The sequence below is a fragment of the Geotrypetes seraphini genome, chromosome 9, assembly GCF_902459505.1.
Source record: "Geotrypetes seraphini chromosome 9, aGeoSer1.1, whole genome shotgun sequence".
In the NCBI taxonomy this organism is placed as follows: domain Eukaryota; kingdom Metazoa; phylum Chordata; class Amphibia; order Gymnophiona; family Dermophiidae; genus Geotrypetes; species Geotrypetes seraphini.
In genome coordinates this window covers 9545224-9564669 of record NC_047092.1, presented here as the reverse complement: position 1 = coordinate 9564669, position 19446 = coordinate 9545224, and the positions used below count along the sequence as shown (strand labels likewise).

The 19446-nt window shown below is 44.7% G+C and overlaps 1 protein-coding gene across 5 annotated transcripts in view; it reads right to left on the bottom strand.

Moving 5' to 3' along the window:
• Positions 1–19446, bottom strand: part of SFMBT2 (Scm like with four mbt domains 2) — a 243407-nt gene that overhangs the window by 131382 nt on the left and 92579 nt on the right. For all 5 annotated transcript variants that reach the window (XM_033959308.1, XM_033959310.1, XM_033959309.1 and 2 more), the window contains one exon: positions 11514–11602. In XM_033959308.1, coding sequence (XP_033815199.1) covers positions 11514–11602 — 89 coding nt within the window. The remainder of the gene's footprint in view (positions 1–11513; positions 11603–19446) is intronic.

Sequence of the window (19446 nt, the reverse complement as noted above, 5' to 3'; positions counted from 1 at the left end):
GGAAATACACCAGGTCGAGAATCTCGTCCATTTTTGGGAATAGCATTGTCGAGTAGCAGGCTTCCTGGAAGCCTCCAAGACTTCCTTCACAGCTTGAGAGAACTGGTGAGGGGTTATGTTGAAAGGAACCAAGCTGTCAGGTGGAGAGACTGCAGGTTGGGATGAAGCAGTGAACCTTGATGTTGAGTAAGCAGTGAAGGAAACACTGGAAGAAGTATTGGCTCCCTGCTGCTGAGTTGAAGTAGAAGGGAGAACCAAGGTTGTCTGGGCCACCGAGGAGCAATCAGGATCATGGTGGCATGGTCTGATCGTAACTTGACCAGAGTCTTTTGAATGAGAGGAAAGGGAGGAAACGCATAAAGGAAGCGATTCCCCCACTCCAGTAGAAAGGCATCTGCCTCGAGGCGGAGAGGAGTGTAGATCCTGGAGCAAAACTGAGGCAGTTTGAAGTTGTGGGGCGCTGCAAAGAGGTCTATCTGAGGCGTTCCCCACTGAGCGAAGATCTGATGAAGGGGTTTGGAATGGAGCGTCCATTCGTGAGGTTGGAGAAGACGACTCAATTTGTCTGCCAAGACGTTGTCCTTCCCCTGAATGTAGACAGCTTTGAGGAAGGTGTTGTGGCGAACCGCCCAATCCCAGACTCGAAGAGCTTCCTGACAAAGAGGGGCCGAGCCCGTGCCCCCTTGTTTGTTGACATAATACATGGCGACCTGATTGTCTGTGCGAATAAGGACCACCATGTCGTGAAGCAGATGCTGAAAAGCTTGGAGAGCATTGAAGATGGCCCTGAGCTCCAGAAGATTGATTTGATGGAGTCGTTCCGTAGTGGTCCAGAACCCCTGAGTTCGTAGACCATCCAGGTGGGCCCCCCAGGCATAGTTCGATGAATCGGTCGTGAGAACTTTCTGATGGGGAAGAGAGTGAAACAGCAAACCTCTGGATAGATTCGAAGAGGTCATCCACCAGAGAAGAGACTGCCGTAGAGCAGGAGTGACGACAATGTGACGGGACAACGGGTCGGACACCTGAGTCCACTGAGATGCCAGGGTCCATTGAGGAATTCTGAGATGCAGTCTGGCAAAAGGCGTCACATGAACTGTAGAGGCCATGTGGCCCAAGAGGACCATCATGTGTCTCGCCGAAATGGACGGGCGAGAAGACACCGACTGGCAGAGTAGAAGGAGAGCATCCATGCGTTGAGGAGGAAGGAATGCTCAAAGTTGAATGGTATCCAGAACAGCCTCGATAAAGGGGAGAGACTGAGTGGGCTGAAGATGTGATTTGGGGAAGTTGATCTCGAAGCCCAGACTCTGCAGAAAGGAAATTGTAGTCAAGGTCGCCGAAATGACCTCTGGAGCCGACGGTGCCTTGATGAGCCAGTCGTCGAGGTATGGAAATACCTGGAGACCCATGTTCCGGAGTGCAGCGGCCACCACCACCAGACACTTCGTGAAGACTCTGGGAGACGAGGAAAGGCCGAATGGAAGCACTCGATACTGCAGATGTAGATGTCCCACCCGAAATCTGAGAAACTTGCGGGAGGCCGGATGTATCGGGATGTGAGTGTAGGCCTCCTTGAGATCCAGAGAGCATAACCAATCGTTTTGCTCAAGTAGGGGGTAGAGAGAGGCAAGGGTCAGCATGCGGAACCGCTCCTTGACCAAAAACTTGTTGAGGACTCGAAGGTCCAAAATGGGACGCAGATCGCCCGTCTTCTTCGGAACCAAGAAATACCGGGAGTAGAACCCCTGGTTTTGCTGATCTACTGGCACCGGCTCGACGGCTCGAAGCCGAAGCAGAGCCTGCGCCTCCTGTAGAAGAAGAGCGGTCTGCATCGAGTTGGAAAGATACTCTCTTGGAGGGTGGTCCGGGGGGACCCGTTGGAAATGAAGAGAGTATCCCTCTCTTACGATGGTAAGGACCCAAAGGTCCGAGGTGATCGACTCCCATTGATGATAAAAATGGTGGAGTCGACCCCCGATGGGAAAAACAAGGGAAGACAGAACGTCGGTTATGCTCCCTGGAAGAGAGTCAAAAGGGCTGAGTGGCCTTGGGTGCAGCCGGCATCTGAGGCTTCTGCTGAGACTTCTGTGGAGGCTGCCTCTTCGCAAGCTGTCTCGCTAGGGGAGCCTGTCTGGGTTGATAACGCCTCTGGTAGATTTGAGGCGGTCTAGATGGACGAGACTGTTGAGGCTTAGGCTTAGGACGCAGAATGGATTGAAAAGACTTCTCGTGGTCCGAAAGCTTTTTAGTAACAGTCTCGATAGACTCATCGAATAGATCCGCTCCCGCACAAGGCACATTAGCCAATCTGTCTTGGAGGTTCGGATCCATATCAATAGTGCGAAGCCAGGCCAGGCGACGCATGGCGACTGAGCAGGCCGCAGCACGTGCCGAGAGCTCGAAGGCATCGTAGGAGGATTGCATCAGCTGCAGCCGCAACTGGGACAGGGTTGCCACCACCTCCTCAAACTGGAAACGAGCTTCAGCATCGATGAAAGGGACGAACTTGCGGAGGACCGGCAAGAAGAAATCCAAATAGGAAGAGAAGAAAAAATTGTAATTGAGCACTCGAGTCGCCATCATCGAATTTTGGTAAACTCGTCTACCAAACTTGTCCATCGTTCTCCCCTCCCTGCCCGGAGGCACAGAAGCGTAGACCTGGGAAGGGTGAGAACGCTTGAGAGAAGACTCGACCAGAAGAGACTGATGAGAAAGTTGAGCTCCCTCAAACCCCTTGTGGTGAACGATGCGATATCGAGCATCCAGCTTACTGGGAACCGCAGGGATAGAATACGGTGTCTCAAAACAGCGCATGAAAGTCTGGTCCAGCAATTTATGCAAAGGAAGCCGAAGAGTCTCCGCCGGAGGGTGAGGCAAATGCATCGTATCCAAATACTCTTTAGAATATTTAGATCCAGTATCCAAAGTCACATCCAAGTCATCCGCCATCTGTTGGAGAAAAGATGAGAAAGACAATTGGTCCGCCAAGGCCGGCCGCCGAGACGGACTAGACGAAGTGGAAGCCTCCGGGTCTAGGGAGAGCTGAGACCGGCATGGAGAATAAGAGGTAAATGGTTCCTCATACTCTGGTCCCTCCGGTTGGGAAACATCGGACGATGAGTATCCCAAACGTTGCATCTTTTTCTGTGGGGACACTTCCGAATGACGTGAGGAGTGTCGAGATGAATGACGAGAATGATGCCCCTCCTGGTGCCGGGATGGGGAGCGAGAACTTCTGTGCATCGCACGATCCCCCGAAGCCTCTAAGGAATGAATGGGGCTCGAAGCGGTGGATCGCAGAGGTGGCAAGGACGCGGACTCACGCAGCGCCACCCAAGTCTGGTATGGAGTGCGGAAGAACTCTTCCTGCGATGCAGTATGCCCAGGACTCCGAATATCAGGGACCGTCCCAGCGCCCTGTTGCCGTGGAGGAGTAATGGGCTCTAAAGGTGGCATATCAGGAAGGGAAGCCCTCCTGGAGGCATCCGCCGCCCTCCGCCGATCCCCCTCGTCGAGCAGCGAGATCGAACGGCGAGGGGGAGGGGGCGGACCGCCCTCAGGGACCGGTGCTCGGACTTCACCCTGAATGTTGGCGATAAGCCGGGGTCCCATAGTTTGCATAAGCTCGACAAACTGAGCTTCCAGCAGGGATCGAAGCGAAGCCGATATGGAGGGATCCGCACCGAAAGGGGGTCCTCCTGCACGGTCTTCGCGCTCCTTCGCGGCCAAGTGCTTCTGCTTAGTAGCTTTGGGCACCTTGATGACCACGGGAGGGACAGTGGAAGGCGGTACCTGAACCGAAGAGACAGAGGCAGGCGCCGCAGCGGAACTGGAAGCCGCAGCCGGTGTAAACGATGCTGGCTTCACGATGCTGGATGCGGAAGTCGTCGATGCAGGTTTCGAGCGGACCGGCGAAACCTCAGCAGATGTAGAAGCAGACAGATCCTTGGCAGTCTCCATCTTGAACATCGACTCCCAAAGTAAGCAACGCCGCTTGAACGAGCGCGCAGTTAGCGTGGAACAAGGCCTGCACGATTTTGGAACGTGGTCCGGACCAAGACACTGGAGGCAGCGTCGATGCGGGTCCGTCAACGAAATCGCACGCTGGCACTTGCTGCACTTTTTAAAACCGGTGATTGGCCGTGACATAGGCCGGAAAATCGACGCTGCAATGTCGAAAGAGGTAGGCCGCAGCCACGAGGCCGGGCCGGCCGAACCGCCGGAAGAAATAATTTTGAACTTTTTTTTTTTTTTTTTTTTTAAATAAAGTAAAGTAAAGTGAATTTTCAAAGAAATAAACCAAAACGCGGGTAAAGAAGGCAAAGAAAAACTGAAATTCAGTCAGCGCAGATTGAAGATAACTTCTCAGCTCCGCGGAAAGAAAAGAACTGAGGAGACACGCCCGGTACATCGGGCGGGAAGGCACTGGCGCATGCGCGGTGCGGGCATCTCGAAACTTCTAAGTTTCTTCAAGCAAGACATGCTTTCAAGATGTCCGTGTCGGGGCTCTGTCGGATGACATCACCCACTAGTGAGAATACCTGCCTGCTTGTCCTGGGATAATCAGTGATGTCAGAATTCAAATCACACTGATGTCTGCTGCTCTAACTAGGGTTACCAGAGATCCGGAAAAATCCAGACATGTCCTCTTTTTAGAGGACTGTCTGGGTGCCTGGACGGACTTTCCAAAACCGAGTAGTTTGTCTGGGTTTTGGAAAGCCCCGACCTCCCAGACTTATCTGGAGGGACTCTGAGCATGCACGTATGATATCACACGCATCCGTACATGCTCGGAGACCCTCCAGACAAAGCCGGAGGTCGGAAAACAAAGATGAGGCTTGGTGGGGGGAGGCAGGGCTGGAAGCAGAAAGGGGCGGGGGTCACATGTTCGGGTTTCTCTGGCCAAAAATCTGGTAACCCTAGTTCTAACCATTAGGCTACATATGATTATGGATTCTTAGAGAAACAAGGTATTTTTGTAATTTATCCTTGAAACTGCCCATATTCATTAAATTTACTAATGTGAAGGGCAAGTCCTTACTGGACAGGGTTGGGAACAATTTGGCGAGAACACGTGCAAGATTCTCGCACACATAGCTGCAAGGGACCTGAAACCTGACTTGCACACCTAGGCAGTTTAACATTAGATTTTTCTGACATAGGGTAGGTACTAAATAGAGAATGACACAGGGGCAAATTTTTCCCCGTCTCCGTAGGAACTCAACTTTCCTGTCACGTCCCCATGAGTTTTGTCACAGTCCCTGTCCCATTTATATAAGCTGTGCCTTAATTGCACAAGCCTCGAACACTTATGATTTTAAAGTGTTTGAGGCTTATGGAGATGAGGACGGAGCTTAGGCATTGGTGGAATGAGGCATTATGACATCACAATCTGAGCTCTAGAATGTTGCTTCTTAGGATTTTAAAGCGTTCGAGGCTTATGCAGATGAGGGCGGAGCTTAGGCACTGGTGGAATGAGGCATGACATCACAATCTGAGCTCTAAAATGTTGCTACTTAGGATTTGTGCAGATGAGGGCGGAGCTTAGGCATTGGTGGAATAAGGCATTATGACATCACAATCTGAGCTCTAGAATGTTGCTACTTAGGACTTTAAAGCGTTTAAGGCTTGCGCAGATGAGGACGGAGCTTAGGCATTGGTGGAATGAGGCATTATGACATCACAATCTGAACTCTAGAATGTTGCTACTTAGGATTTTAAAGCGTTTGAGGCTTGTGCAGGTGAGGACGGAGCTTAGGCATTGGTGGAATGAGGCATTATGACATCACAATCTGAGCTCTAGAATGTTGCTACTTAGGATTTTAAAGTGTTCAAGGCTTCTGCAGATGAGGACGGAACTTGCAGGAATGGGGCAGGGACAGGAAAATAACTCACGGGGACGGGACGGGAAAAAGTTCCCATGGGGATGGGGGAAAATTTGTCCCTGTGTCATTCTCTTGTACTAAACTCTTGAGCTGAATAATAGAGGCTCAGCTAAACCACCAAAACAGTCTTTCCATGTGGACCTGAGCCAAATCTCCAATAGCAAACTGTTACTGAACTGACTCACTATAAAATTTGGTAAACAAGTATTTAAATATAATCTGTGACCTGCACCGAACTTGAAAGAACAGAGCTTCTCATAATTAGGTCAGCCAAAAACAGAGGTCAAGCTTAATAAAGTCTTTTCAAGTACAGATGAGTAATAATTTAACCACATGAACGCTGCTGTTGCTTAATGCTGGTAGCAAACCAGAGCATCCGCTGGTTCATATTCAACCTGTACTGACGCTCTCAAAGGCAGCAGAGACTCATTATTCTGCTGTCAGCCCTGTGGGGAATCTGCAGGGATGTTACAAATTGCTGACAGCATTAAATAAATAGCACCACCTTATATCTTTTCAGTAATACCTGCAGTAGCATTTTCAAAATGGTAGTTTGTACAGGTATACAAGCTGGGGGATTGGGGGGAGGGGGAGAGAGAGAGGAAGGGCTGCAGTCAAAAGGCATGCGTTAGGTTCAGTTAAACTCAAAACCAGTGCTCCACTGCTGTATCATCATGTGATAATGGCAGATTCTAACATATTTCTAAGAGAGCTAGAATTGATCATTTTGAGTTTTACTAACTAGAGAAAGCATGCAGAACATGGCTCATGGAAATCTTTCCAACCTATAAAAAATATATATAGGGTTACCATATTTTTCTCCAGAAACCCTAGTCACAAGATCCCATCCCATTCTGCCTTCAGCCCCGCCCTGTTCTGCCCACAGCTCCACCCCCACAAAGTCTCCTCTTCTTCCTGATGAGCTCTAGCCGTGTCTGGAGGGCCTGGAGCATGCGCTGATATGTGCAACATCATCTGTGCATGCTCAGAGGCCCTCCAGATTCGGCGCTCGTTGGGGCTTTCCAAAACCCAAACAAATGACAGGTGTCGTCCAGGAGGCCGGACAGTCCTCTAAAAAGGCGTCTGGTAACTCTATGTATGTATATCTCTATTTTAGTATGTTTTATCTGTGTGTAAGTATGTGTGTGTAGATTTATATCTATGCTGGCTTTCTGTGTATCTGTGATTGGGACAGGAGAGTCTTAAAAGTGCAATTTCTTAACCACTATGTTACATGGTGGAACTGGTGAGGCTTGCCAAACTTTTGACAAAGAAGAGCCTGACACCTGCCCCACCTCTAGCTCCTTACTGCTGCACCCTTCCCTGCCCTTCTACAACCAATGGTCCACAGCAAAGTTGCCATGTCAGAAACAAAAACTGCTACATGTACAGTATGTTTGCTCAATGATTATTTCACAAACTTGACATGACAAAAGCCAAACCCTGCAAAAAATAAACACATTCCAGACCTACATAGAAAAACCAGTTCTAATAAAGCAACACTAGTGGTTCAGGACTCAAAACAGCAACAAGCCTACCTATAAAAAGGCAGCACCATAAAATACCAGTATTATTCCTGCTAAAAATAAAAACAGAACAAATCAGACTGCTACAGATCTCTACATAGAAACTTCTAGCAGAACACCTGACAGAAACTACATGCTAGCAGGATATCACACCTTCATCACATCTGCATAAAACAAACAGACCCTCAACAAATTTGAACCAAACCAAATTCCTTTGTCTATGACTCTCAACTGACCCATGCTACACTCCAAGGATTAGAGTAGACAACACAGACTTTCCATTAGAACTTTAATCCCAAATCTTAGAAGTAGAAATTGATAACCACCTATCCATGAAGAGCCACAATAAAACACAATTTCCTTGTGATGAGAAAGCCAAGATCCATCAGAGAATATTTTGAAACAGAGGCTTTCCAAATTTAGTGCAATCCCTAATCCTATCTTGACTAGACTGTAATGTAACACTAGTTCTTTGCTCTATTCCACCAGACATCTTTTCTATGGTTGCCCCTCAGCTGTGGAACACTCTCCCCACGTTTGTGAGAGAAGAAAATAATCTAGATCGCTTCAAAGGCCTTCTTAAGAGTCATCTGTTCAAAAATGCTTTTAATATCTAATCCTTTTCCATTCCTTCTCATGCCCATCTAGCCAAAGAAACAATAAGCAGTGTGTACCTTCCTCTTGATCATTCCTTAATTGTTCTCTATCCTGTTTTCAATTGTATTTCCTCCCCAGCTACATTTCGTTTCTTGTTAGTCTAGGTCAGTCTGTATAATATTAAGTACGCCATTAAGTTAAATTTGTTTTATCTTCTTTTTAATATTTGTATTGTTTTTGGCATTTTTAATTTTTCTCCCTTTACATTTTAATTGTAAACTCGCTTAGAAATGTGATAAGTGACTATCAAATTTTAATAAAAACTTGAAACCTTAAACTTGAAACTCTAAAACATTGTGATCGCATCTACACCTAGTTCAAAATGCAGTAAGACTCATATATGGACTATGGAAATCGGAACACCTACAACCCTACTATATGAAACTACATTGGCTGCCCAAAACCGCAATGATCAAGTTTATATTAGACATCTCTGCTAAAAGATTCTGATAGGGAATGTTCCCGATTACCTAACAGAGTTGGCCACCCTACTCCAGGGTAGCTCCAACAGATAGTCCACTTAAAATTCCCAGCATGCAACAATATAAAGTCTACCAGGCAAATTGCCTTATCCATCCAATATCAATTAGCAAAATGATGGAACCAACTACCATTTACACTATTATGTTCTATGGACACATTAGCATTTAGGGCGTGTTAAATCGGCTAGCGTGCCTTAGTGAAAGACCCCCTCAGTTACTTCCAGGTTGGCTCCCTGTCTTGGTACAGAAAACTCAGGTTCAGAAAACTTTTAAAAGCATTTCTGTACCAAGACAGGGAGCCAACCTGGAAGTAACTGAGGGGGTCTTTCACTAAGGCACGCTAGCCGATTTAACACGCCCTAAATGCTAATGTGTCCATAGAACATAATAGGCGCATTAGCATTTAGCGTGCCTTAGTAAAAGACCCCCTGAAATGGTAATTGTAAAAGCCCATTTCTAAACTGTCCAATGCAACTCCTGGGACATAACGATGAGCCAAAGATGACCTACTTAAACTTATAATTATGTATTTGTAACTATGACCTAAAATAGTTGTATTAATCTACCTGTACTAGCAACTCTGTTGAATGTCTGTAAAAAAACAGTCCATTGTAACTTCCTGGGTGACTGACTCAACCTCTTGTAATGTAATCTGAAAACCTGATTAACATAAATACATTAGTAACAGAGATAGAGAGAGCAAAAACTAAACTAAAAACCTCACAAAGTCAGACTTTGCATGTAAAGCAATACTAGAAAAACAGAAAATGAAATGGAAGATAACAGGAATGCACATTTACCAAAGCTGAGATATTATTCCAACTAATGCATTTCTCTGTTTATTTCCCTTAATATTTTTACAGGATCTCCTGTCCATTTGACATATCTTCTCTCTCTATGTCCACCATCCATCTTCCCTTTTTGACCCTTATCTCTTCTGTGTCCCTATCCTTATACTCCCCCCATGTTCAGCATCCTTTTTCTTGGTGTCTTTATCCTTCGTGTCCAGCATCAACCTGCTGTGTTCTTGTTTCCTTGTCCTAATGCTCCCTCCATGCCAAGCTTCTTTTCTGTGTCCCTGTACTATCCCTTGTCCAGCATATCCCCTCTCTTCATCTCCTCATGCACCTCACTCCAAGGTCAGCATCTTTCTCTCCCTCCGTCTGTTGATCCAGTGTCTCTCCCTCTCTCTTGCTCAACCCTCCAGTCTAAACTCTCTCTTTTCTCTCTCTTTCCCCACCTACCATGAAACCAGCACATCTTTCCCACAGGATTCCAGAAACTTGACCATTCTCTGTTTTAAAGTGTTTCCATTAATTTGCTTACCACAGAAGTCAGAATTACCAGCCTGTAATTCTCTACTTCTTCCTTACTTCCACTTTTGTGGAGAGAGACAACATCCACCCTTCACCAGTCCTCTGGTACCACTCCCGACTCTAGAGACTCGTTGAAAAGATCAGTCAGCGAAGCTACCAGAACTTCCCTAAGTTCCTTCAGCACCCTCGGATGTACACCATCCGGCCCCATTGCTTTGTCTACCTTTATTTTAGCTAGCTCCTCACGAACACAACCCTCTAAAAATCGATCAGGGTCTATTACTCCTCCATCCCTATTCACATTTGTCTTCTGCGGTCCTGCTCCTGGCGCTTCAGCCGTGAACACAGAACAGAAATATCTGTTAAGCAATTTGGCCTTTTCTTTATCAGCTTCTACATATTCCTCCCCTTCAACTTTGAGTCTCACAATGCCACTTTTGCAATGCTTTCTATCACTAATATATCTAAAAATGTTTTGTCTCCCCGTTTTACTGTGTCAACTATTTTGTCTTCAATTTGCATCTTTGCTTTCCTGACTACACGACCAGCCTCTCTTAACTTTTCCAGATATTTTTGCCCGTCTTCCTCTTTCTGTGATCTTTTGTAGTTTATGAAAGCTAACTTCTTATTCCTTACCTTCTCAGCTACTACTTTTGAGAACCAAAGTGGACTTCTTTTCCTCTTATTTACTTGCCTCACAAAAAGGTTTATCGCCCTTACAATCGCTCCTTTCAGTTTTGCCTACCGCATTTCCACTCCTTCCAGATGTTCCCATCCAGACAACAGTTCTCCTTGTAGAGAATCCAGAATCTCCCTACTTCTAGAAGACGCTGCAATAGGGATACCCCAATCAACATCCAGCATGTTAAAATCACCTATTAGGATTGTGAAACGCTGAGCATCTTTGGTGTGATTGATCTCCTGTTACAGATAAGCACTTTTTTTATTTGGAATTTGTTTGCATTGCACGAAGCCGGAAGTGACATCAGAGAAAGCGCCAAAGCCATCGTGGGCAGCAAGTTCATCACTGCTCACGCTGAAATTAAAAAGGTACGGGGAAGGGGTGCAGGTGTGCACATACAACAAGGGGCAGAGAGGAGGAGGGGTGCCGGAACCCCGAGGAAGACCGTGCCTGGGGCGGACCACCCCCTCACACCCCCTTACTACGCCACTGCAGGCACCTTACTGGTGCCCAAGTCCATTTTAGGAGCCACTAGTTGATATTCTATAAATGATGCCTAACTGAAGATTGACAGGCACTATGCGCCACATTCCTTGGCACCTATCTTTAAGATACCATTTATAGAATCAGGGCCTGACCTAGCATTGGGCACCCACTTATAGACTTGCCTACAGAGTGCAGATCTGGCAGAAGCTTTTAATAGAACCAGACAGTTTAAAAAAAAAAATAGCAATTTTATGGCATTTTTAAAGTCATTTTGAGGTTAAAGAGAAAAGGAGTGAGAAAATACGTAAAAATCAAGAGTCATTCACCCATGTTGGAAGCTACTTTCTTTCTAAGATTTTCTCTTCAAAATGCAAAGCTGTATTTGTGCCTCACTTACAAAAGGGCTTATGATTGGCAACAATAAAATGCTATTAACTATCGTGATAACAAATGTTTAAGTTTAATGGCATACTTACACCTTCCAGTAAATTTGCAGGTGCTGTCCGGGAGCCAGTTAAATCATGTATAAGAAATTCAGTCCAGTCTGTACACTTCTCCTTAATTTCTGAAAAATGAAAAAAAAAGAAGAAAATGCCTATTAATGTACTCACACAAAAAATACATATCTAAAGACTGTCACAGTTCTGAACAATAACTTCATACAGTCTATGGGTCCTTAACAGATAAAACACACAAGCAGCTGTTACAGTTTCAAACAGAGTTATGTTTACGAGGGCGTGCTGAAAAGTTCTCAGCCCAACCAATTTCCTAAATTCTGAGCAATATTTTTCCACTGTAGCTGAAAAGAGTGTTGTTTTATTTTATTAAGTTCCAATTTGCAGAAATGAAATTCTATGCTTTTGACATTGTTTCACATCATCAATCAAACCTTATCCATGTCATTCCCTTCTTGGAGGGGCTGAGAAATTTTCAGCATTCCAGAGCTCTGATGTCATAATGCCTCATTCCACCAATAAGAGCCAATCTCATCAGTGATGTCACAATGGCCTGATTGTCCTATACTTGGCTCACTTTTATTACATATGAGGGAGTGCTGAAAAGTTTCAGCCCAACCAATTTCCTAAATTCTGAGCAATATTTTGTCACTGTAGTTGAAAGAGTATTATTTTATTTTGCAAAGTGCCAATTTGCAGAATCGCAATACTATGTTCTGACATTGTTTCAGATCATTGATTGAACCATGTGAACAAAAAGTTTGGAATTTTCAAGAATGGAACTCTGAGCTGTCACAAAGTTTTTATTCCTGCAGAAAAAATATCCAAAGAAAATTCATACATGTATGATGCAAACATTGGGTGACAAATGCCCATCATACTCCACAGTGAAGAAATGGTATGCAAACTTTCAGCGTGAAGATTGAGACCGAAGATGCAGCAAGGTCTGAGAGGCCTCAAACAGTGTCAACTCCTGAAATTGTTGATCATGTCCACGACCTGATTTTGGCAGACCGGCAAATATTGGCTAAAACAATTTCTGAGACACTACAGATATCCAGGGAATGTGTTTGGTGTATAATCCACAAGCAGCTGGGTATGCAGAAGCTGTCAGCCAAGTGGGTGCCCAAATGTTTGAATGCTGATGAGAAATGACATCAAGTGGAAGCTTCCTAAGTTGATTTTGTAGAATTTTCAGTGAGCTGGTACCAACTTTTTGGAATGACTTGTTACTGTTGATGAAACATGGTTACCCCACCATGATCATGAGACAAAACAACAATCCATGCAATGGCCGCACTCAAGTTCTTCAAGGCCAAGAAAATTCAAGACCCAAAAGTCATCAGGAGAGGTCATGGCCACAGTGTTTTGGGATCAGGAAGGTGTTATAATGACTGACTATCTTCCAAGGAGCCAGAATACTACAGTAACTTTCTGGGCTGATTAAAGGAGGGATTGAAGAAAAAAAAGGGGGGAGGGAAGCTGCGGAAAACAGTTCTCTTTTTGCAAGAAAATGCACCTGCTTACAAGGCTGGTAAAACGATGGATGTTTTGAAGCAGTTGGGGTTTCATTGCTTAGACCATCCACCCTACTTACCAGCTCTTGCTCCATCTGACTATTTTCCGTTTCCAAACCTTAAAAAGAGTTTGAAAGAGTGACAATTTTTTTGTGATTTAGAGATGATTGCAGCAGCGGAGTAGTATTTCAGTGACCAGACATCAGAGTATTTGTTGTAAGGGTTATAGAAACTTCAGACACGATGTGCCAAGTGTGTTGAATTGAGGGGTAAATATGTGGAATAACTTGTAAGTTTCATGACTCCACATCATTCCCTCCTTAACTGGGCTGAGTACTTTTCAGCACTCCCTCATAAAGATGATGTTGGCGATCACATTGTTAGTTTTTTTTCTCTGACACCTGTACAGATAAAATTTTGCTTCTAAATTGGTTGTATGGCCAAAATGTATCCATCCACGGTGCAACAGGATTTAGGGGAGAATGGGAGAGGGAGCAGAATATATGCAGATAGTGGCGATATTCGCATACTCGTATCTTATGCATTCAAGTCTGCAAGCAGAAACAGCAGGAATAAATTATACAAATGACTTAACTGCATGAAGCTAAGTCAGTAGTTCAGTATTCTGGCTTGAAGACATAGGTCTAATGAAATTCCAGACAAAGATACGTAGATAAATTATCAGTGCATCTTTATGCAGACAGCAGACCACTGAATATTGACCCCCATAGACTTTTCATCTCTATATATACGTTTGTAAAAGATTGATGAGGTCTAGTGCCAAAGGACTTAAGTAGTCTTGAAACTTATAATCATTATCTGTGAATAATTTGTGCCCATCCCATAACTGGTATCACAGTGAGTACAGAATCCAGCTTTCTCCATGACTAATACAGCTACCAGAACTCTACTTTAGGTTAGCTTGACTGTTAATATGTCCAGGACTATACCTGAAAGGATAACCTTTGCACAGAGAGAAGAGGAGTACATTTTCAACAAGGCACCTTAACTTAAAATTTACAGGCATGCTTTCTAGCCTTCAAAAATCCAGTCATTTTTCAAAAACAAGCTACACACTTGCACTGGCTCTGGAGATTAACTTGCTATGCAGCTAAATGCACACACCTGCATGTAAGATATACTGGGCGATCTGCCCCTATTACGTGTGAACATGTACATATTTATACAAATTAAATATGGAAGCAGACTGAGCACATTTATGAAACACCTCTTTAATTTATGAAGCTAAAAGCATTTGCCTATGGGAAAGTTCATCCATAATTTTTAAGAGACTGAAAAATCCAGTTATGAAGATTTGGAGAAATTATACATCTAACTCTTTAGATTATACATATAGATGCTTCAAAAATTTATGGAAATCCTTTATTCAAAAAAGATTACATAAAGCATAAATCTGTTAGCCAGATCCAATGATAGGCAGCTAGAAGCTAATTGTCAGGGTATGGGAAAAACTGGAGGCCTTCCTTGTGGCAAACAGGCTGCCACAACTGCAAGACAATAAAAAATAGTATCCTTTATATTGCGCTGCCTGATATATACAGTGTTGTATAGTACTGATAATTATTCAGGTAAAATAGGTCACTTCCCCAAAGAGCTTACAGTGGGTACCTGAAGCAACTGGAGAAAGTGGCTCGCACAAATTCACAAAGAGGTCCATGGCAGAAGCAGGATACCACCACTTCTGACAAAAAGTCTCAAGAGAAACTGGTAACTCCTCCAAAGAGTTGTGAGACTGCCTTTTTAAGGACAAGATTTTTGATGAAACTGTGAGGGAATGAAGGCAACATCTAGGAAGGATGATCTGATGAGAGAGTAGCGCAGAGGTAGAGAGAGGTGGTGGAGAGTAAAACTGTGACTGAGTTCAAAGAAGCGTGAGATGAACACAGAGGATTTAGAATCAGAAAATAATATTAAAAATTGAACTAAGGCCAGTACTGGGCAGACTTGCATGGTCTGTGTCTGTATATGGCCATTTGGTGGAGGATATGCTGGGGTGGCCATTTGGTCTGTGTCTATATATAGCCATTTGGTGGAGGATGGGCTGGGGAAGGTTTCAATGGCCGGGAGGGTGTAGATGGGCTGGAGTACGTTTTAACAGAGATTTCGGCAGTAGGAATCCAAGCACAGTCCCGGGTAGAGCTTTGGATTCTTGCTCAGAAATAGCTAAGAAGAAAAAATTAAAAAAATTTAAATTGAATCAGGTTGGGCAGACTGGATGGACCATTCGTGTCTTTATCTGCTGTCATCTACTATGTTACTATGTTAAAGCTACAGCCTCAGCACCCTGAGGTTGGAGGTTCAAACCCACACTGCTCCTTGTGACCCTGGACAAGTCACTTAATCCCCCCATTGCCCCAGGTACATTAAATAGATTGTGAGCCCGCCAGGACAGATAAGGGATAATGCTTGAGTACCTGAATAATCTGTAATCTGCATAGAATTGTAGGATATGCGGAATATAAAATAAATAAATGTGATTCACTTTCCATCGGCTGTTTTGATCTAAGAAACTACAAATGCTTACTTTAGATGCTGCTGTCAAGGGCAGTTATAGTACTGAAGTATTTTTCTCCACACAGCACTGTAGCAAATATTTGTTTAAAACAGACTGTGGTGTCAATATTTGCTTCACCTAAGAATTGTTGGCTGTTAGCCATGACATCAAAACCAAAGTGAAAATAACAATTTTATTGTTGTTAAAAATATATAAACTAAAGGGTCGATGTACAGAGTGGTTTAATCTTAAGGTTTCTGTCTGATTAAACCATGATGAGCAAGCCGACTACCAATATTCCTTGGTGCTTAACTGACGCTGATTATCACCACAATCCAAATCTAAGTAGTGCCAGGGATAATGCCGGCATAGCTAAACAGCCAGACAGGAGTGGACAAAAGGTTGTCTTAGCTGCTTAGCTAATGGCCATATCGGTCACCACCTGCATAATTTCTGGGTAATCAATCCAATCCTCCCCCCCCCCTTATAGAAGGCAGAGTGTGGCACATTGGTTAAAGCTACAGCCTCAGCACCCTGAGGTTGTGGGTTCAAACCCATGCTACTCCTTGTGATCCTGGGCAAGTCACTTAATCCCCCCATTGCCCCAAGGTACATTAGATAGATTGGGAGCCCACCGGGACAGACAGGGAAAAATGCTTGAGTACATGAATAAATTCATGTAAACCATTCTGAGCTCCCCTGGGAGCTCCTCTGGGAATGGTATAGAAAAAAAATTGAATAAATAAATAATGGAATAAATTGAATAAATAAATAATGGAAGGACTGTGAAACTACTGCTAGGGATCATTGCTGCTACCATTGGAACCCCTGATAAGACATGGCAAAGGGAAACTACTCCCACCCCCAACTACACCATCAGAGATCATATCCAGGTAAGTCTGGCAGTGAAGGGGGTATCCTGAGGGAGTTTGGGGAGGCTTGGATTTTGGAGAGCAATTTGGATCAGGGGATGGAGATCAGGGTAATGAAAGTTTTAAAATGGGATGTAAGGGATCAGATCAGGGAGGGTTGGATTGATCGGGGAGTCAGACCAACAGATCCTCTTAGTTTGGATCCTGGCTGATTGCTGGTGACTAGCTCCTAGTTGGTCATGCTCAGATATTCAAAGCCAATGTCTGGACATGGCCTAAGACTGAATATCTGGGTCTAATTTACTGTAGCTGGCAGCAATCAGTGCTTTAAAAAATGCTGCCTGCTGCTGGCTGAATATCAGGGAGTAAAAGAAAATGTTTGTCTTGTCTTTTTAGATTGCAAGCTCTTTCAAGCAGGGACTGTCTCCATTGCGACACTGCAGCACTGCTACGTCTGGCAGAACTCTAGAAATAATTAATAATAGTAAAATAAGAGATGATTCCTCAATGAAAAGATTAGGAGAACTTTGTTTCAATGTCCATCCAGCAGAGGAACTGCTGTATGCAGGAATGGTAGGCATATCTAGAATTCTACACTGGTTCTGACTTCTGGAAGAGCAGTTCCAACCCAGCATCACTGGATGACACCAGGAACTTGAAAGTCTGACTCAATCCTTCTTGTCAACAGACAGTTTAATATGCAATAGGAAAAGCTCAAACACTAATTTAGAAACACAGAAACATGACGGCAGATAAAGGCCATACAGCCTGCCCATCCTCAGCATCCACTATCTCCTCCTCTGCCTGTCCCTCTCTTTTTCTGAATTCAGACACAGTCTTTGACTCCACCACCTTTGCTAAGAGACTATCCCACACATCTACCACCCTTTCTGTAAAAAAGAATTTCTTTAGATTACTTCTGAGCCTATCACCCCTTAACTTCACTCTGGAGTTTTCCTTCATTTGAAAAGACTCATCTCATGTACATTAACGCTACTCAGATATTTAAACATCTCTATTATATTCCTTCTCTCCTATAAGTCTGTTCCCATTCACTTTATGACAAAGACCTCTAACCAATTTTGTAGCAGTTTCCTCCATCGGGTCAATACATTTGAGCCAGGGTTAATGTAAAGTAGAATGTTAGGAGTGGGGGGTAACAAAACTGAGGAAAACAAACATCAGAATTTACTGGTGAGATCCCAATTAATTCCCCTTGAATTTGCTTAGTTACTTATGTATTTATGTACTTTATGTATTTGTTTAGTTACTTATGTATATATGTACTTATGTATTTATGTATGTAACTCAAAAGCATTTCCCAAGATGATATACAAAGGAGAGCATAAAATATATATATGCACAAATAAAAAGTCAACTATTTTATTTTAAAATATTACTTTTATATAATCTTATATATTCTAGTTCGTGTTCTCTGCCGCCATGTTTTCTGATCCCTGGCCAGATTCTATTTTAGAACACGGCGGCAGGGAAAACTCTGGCCACTCCCCTCCTCCCGCCCTCACTCACCAACACTCCCTGTCCTGTCCGCCCCGATTGCCCTCCGTGGCCGTATTCGGCAGCTTGATGCGGTGTGGAGCGACGCTGGCGGAGGGCTTCAAGCCGCAGAAGACTCTCCCCAAGGCGCAGCAGAGGGTCGGGCACTGTTTCCTTGAGGATCGCGGCCGGCTGTACCAAACTTCGCAGGCCACTCTGCACCTCAGTAGAACATTTCCTCTGATGTACGCCATCGTGCTACCGAAGTGCAGAGTGGCTTGCGAGGTTCGCAAAAGCCGGCCGCGATGCTCACAAGGCTACATGCTGGACCGGGGGAGCAGGTAAGAGGTGCTGCTGACCGGGAAAGCAGGGAAGAGGAACCGGGGGAGCAGGGAAGAGGTGCTGCTGTCCGGGGGAGCAGGGAAGAGGAACCGGGGGAGCAGGGAAAAGGTGCTGCTGACTGGGGGAGCAGGGAGGGGAACCGGGGGAGCAGGGAAGAGGTGCTGCTGACCGGGGGAGCAGGGAAGAGGAACCGGGTGAGCAGGGAAGAGATGCTGCTGACCGGGGAAGCAGAGAAGAGGAACCGGGGGAGCAGGGAAGAGGTGCTGCTGACCAGGGGAGCAGGGAAGAGGAGCTGTTGGACCGTGGGGGGGGGGGGGGGGAGGGATGTAAAAATGGGTTTGGAGCTCGGGCTGAAAATAGGGGACATGTGAGGGAAGGAGGCTTTACTAGCACCCGTTAATGTAACGGGCTTAAACACTAGTAATCTTAATAAACAGATAGAAATGGGTTTTTCCAAACTTCCAAACATACAGAAACTGGAGGTCTATGCCATAGGCATGGTGCCGTCATTCTAATTCTCACATGTAACGGAATATCATAGTAACAGACAGCAGATAAAGCAAAGATATTTACTGGTGACATGTATTCTCTGAGGACAGCAGACATGTATTCTCAGCTGTGGTTGACATCATCCTCAGAACCTGGACACTGCCAAGTGCACTGTCACTTTAATTTTTTAAGCATACTGCGTGCATGCTGGTGCCTTCCCACCCAACGTCAGCTCGTAGGACTATCAGTTCAGTAACAAAGTTAAGGAGCCAACTAGAAGTGGGCAAGTTATGAGACTATATGCCAGCTGCCCTGGGAGAACATCTGCTACAGGTACATCTTTGCTTTCTCCAAGAATAAGCAGGCATAATATTCTCACATGTGGGACTCCCATGCTGCCAGTGTCATGTCTCTGGAAGAGGTTAAACATTGAATATATAGGAGCCTGGTGAAACCCTATGGCATTAGAGGGAAAGTTGGATTTTTGAGGGAAAAGGGTTACCTTAGCTTATAGTCAGGTCAGCTAATATTCGAGTATATACTGTATATGGGGATGTTATGAACATGAGCTATCATTAAGGAATGTTATTAGTAACTAGGTCTTATGGCATAAAATGGGACCTTTGCAAAAACGAGTGGTAAAATAGCACATTGATAACGATGACCCCACCCCCCACATAACCCTCTTATTCTATAATCTTGTGCATCTAATTTTATGCTTA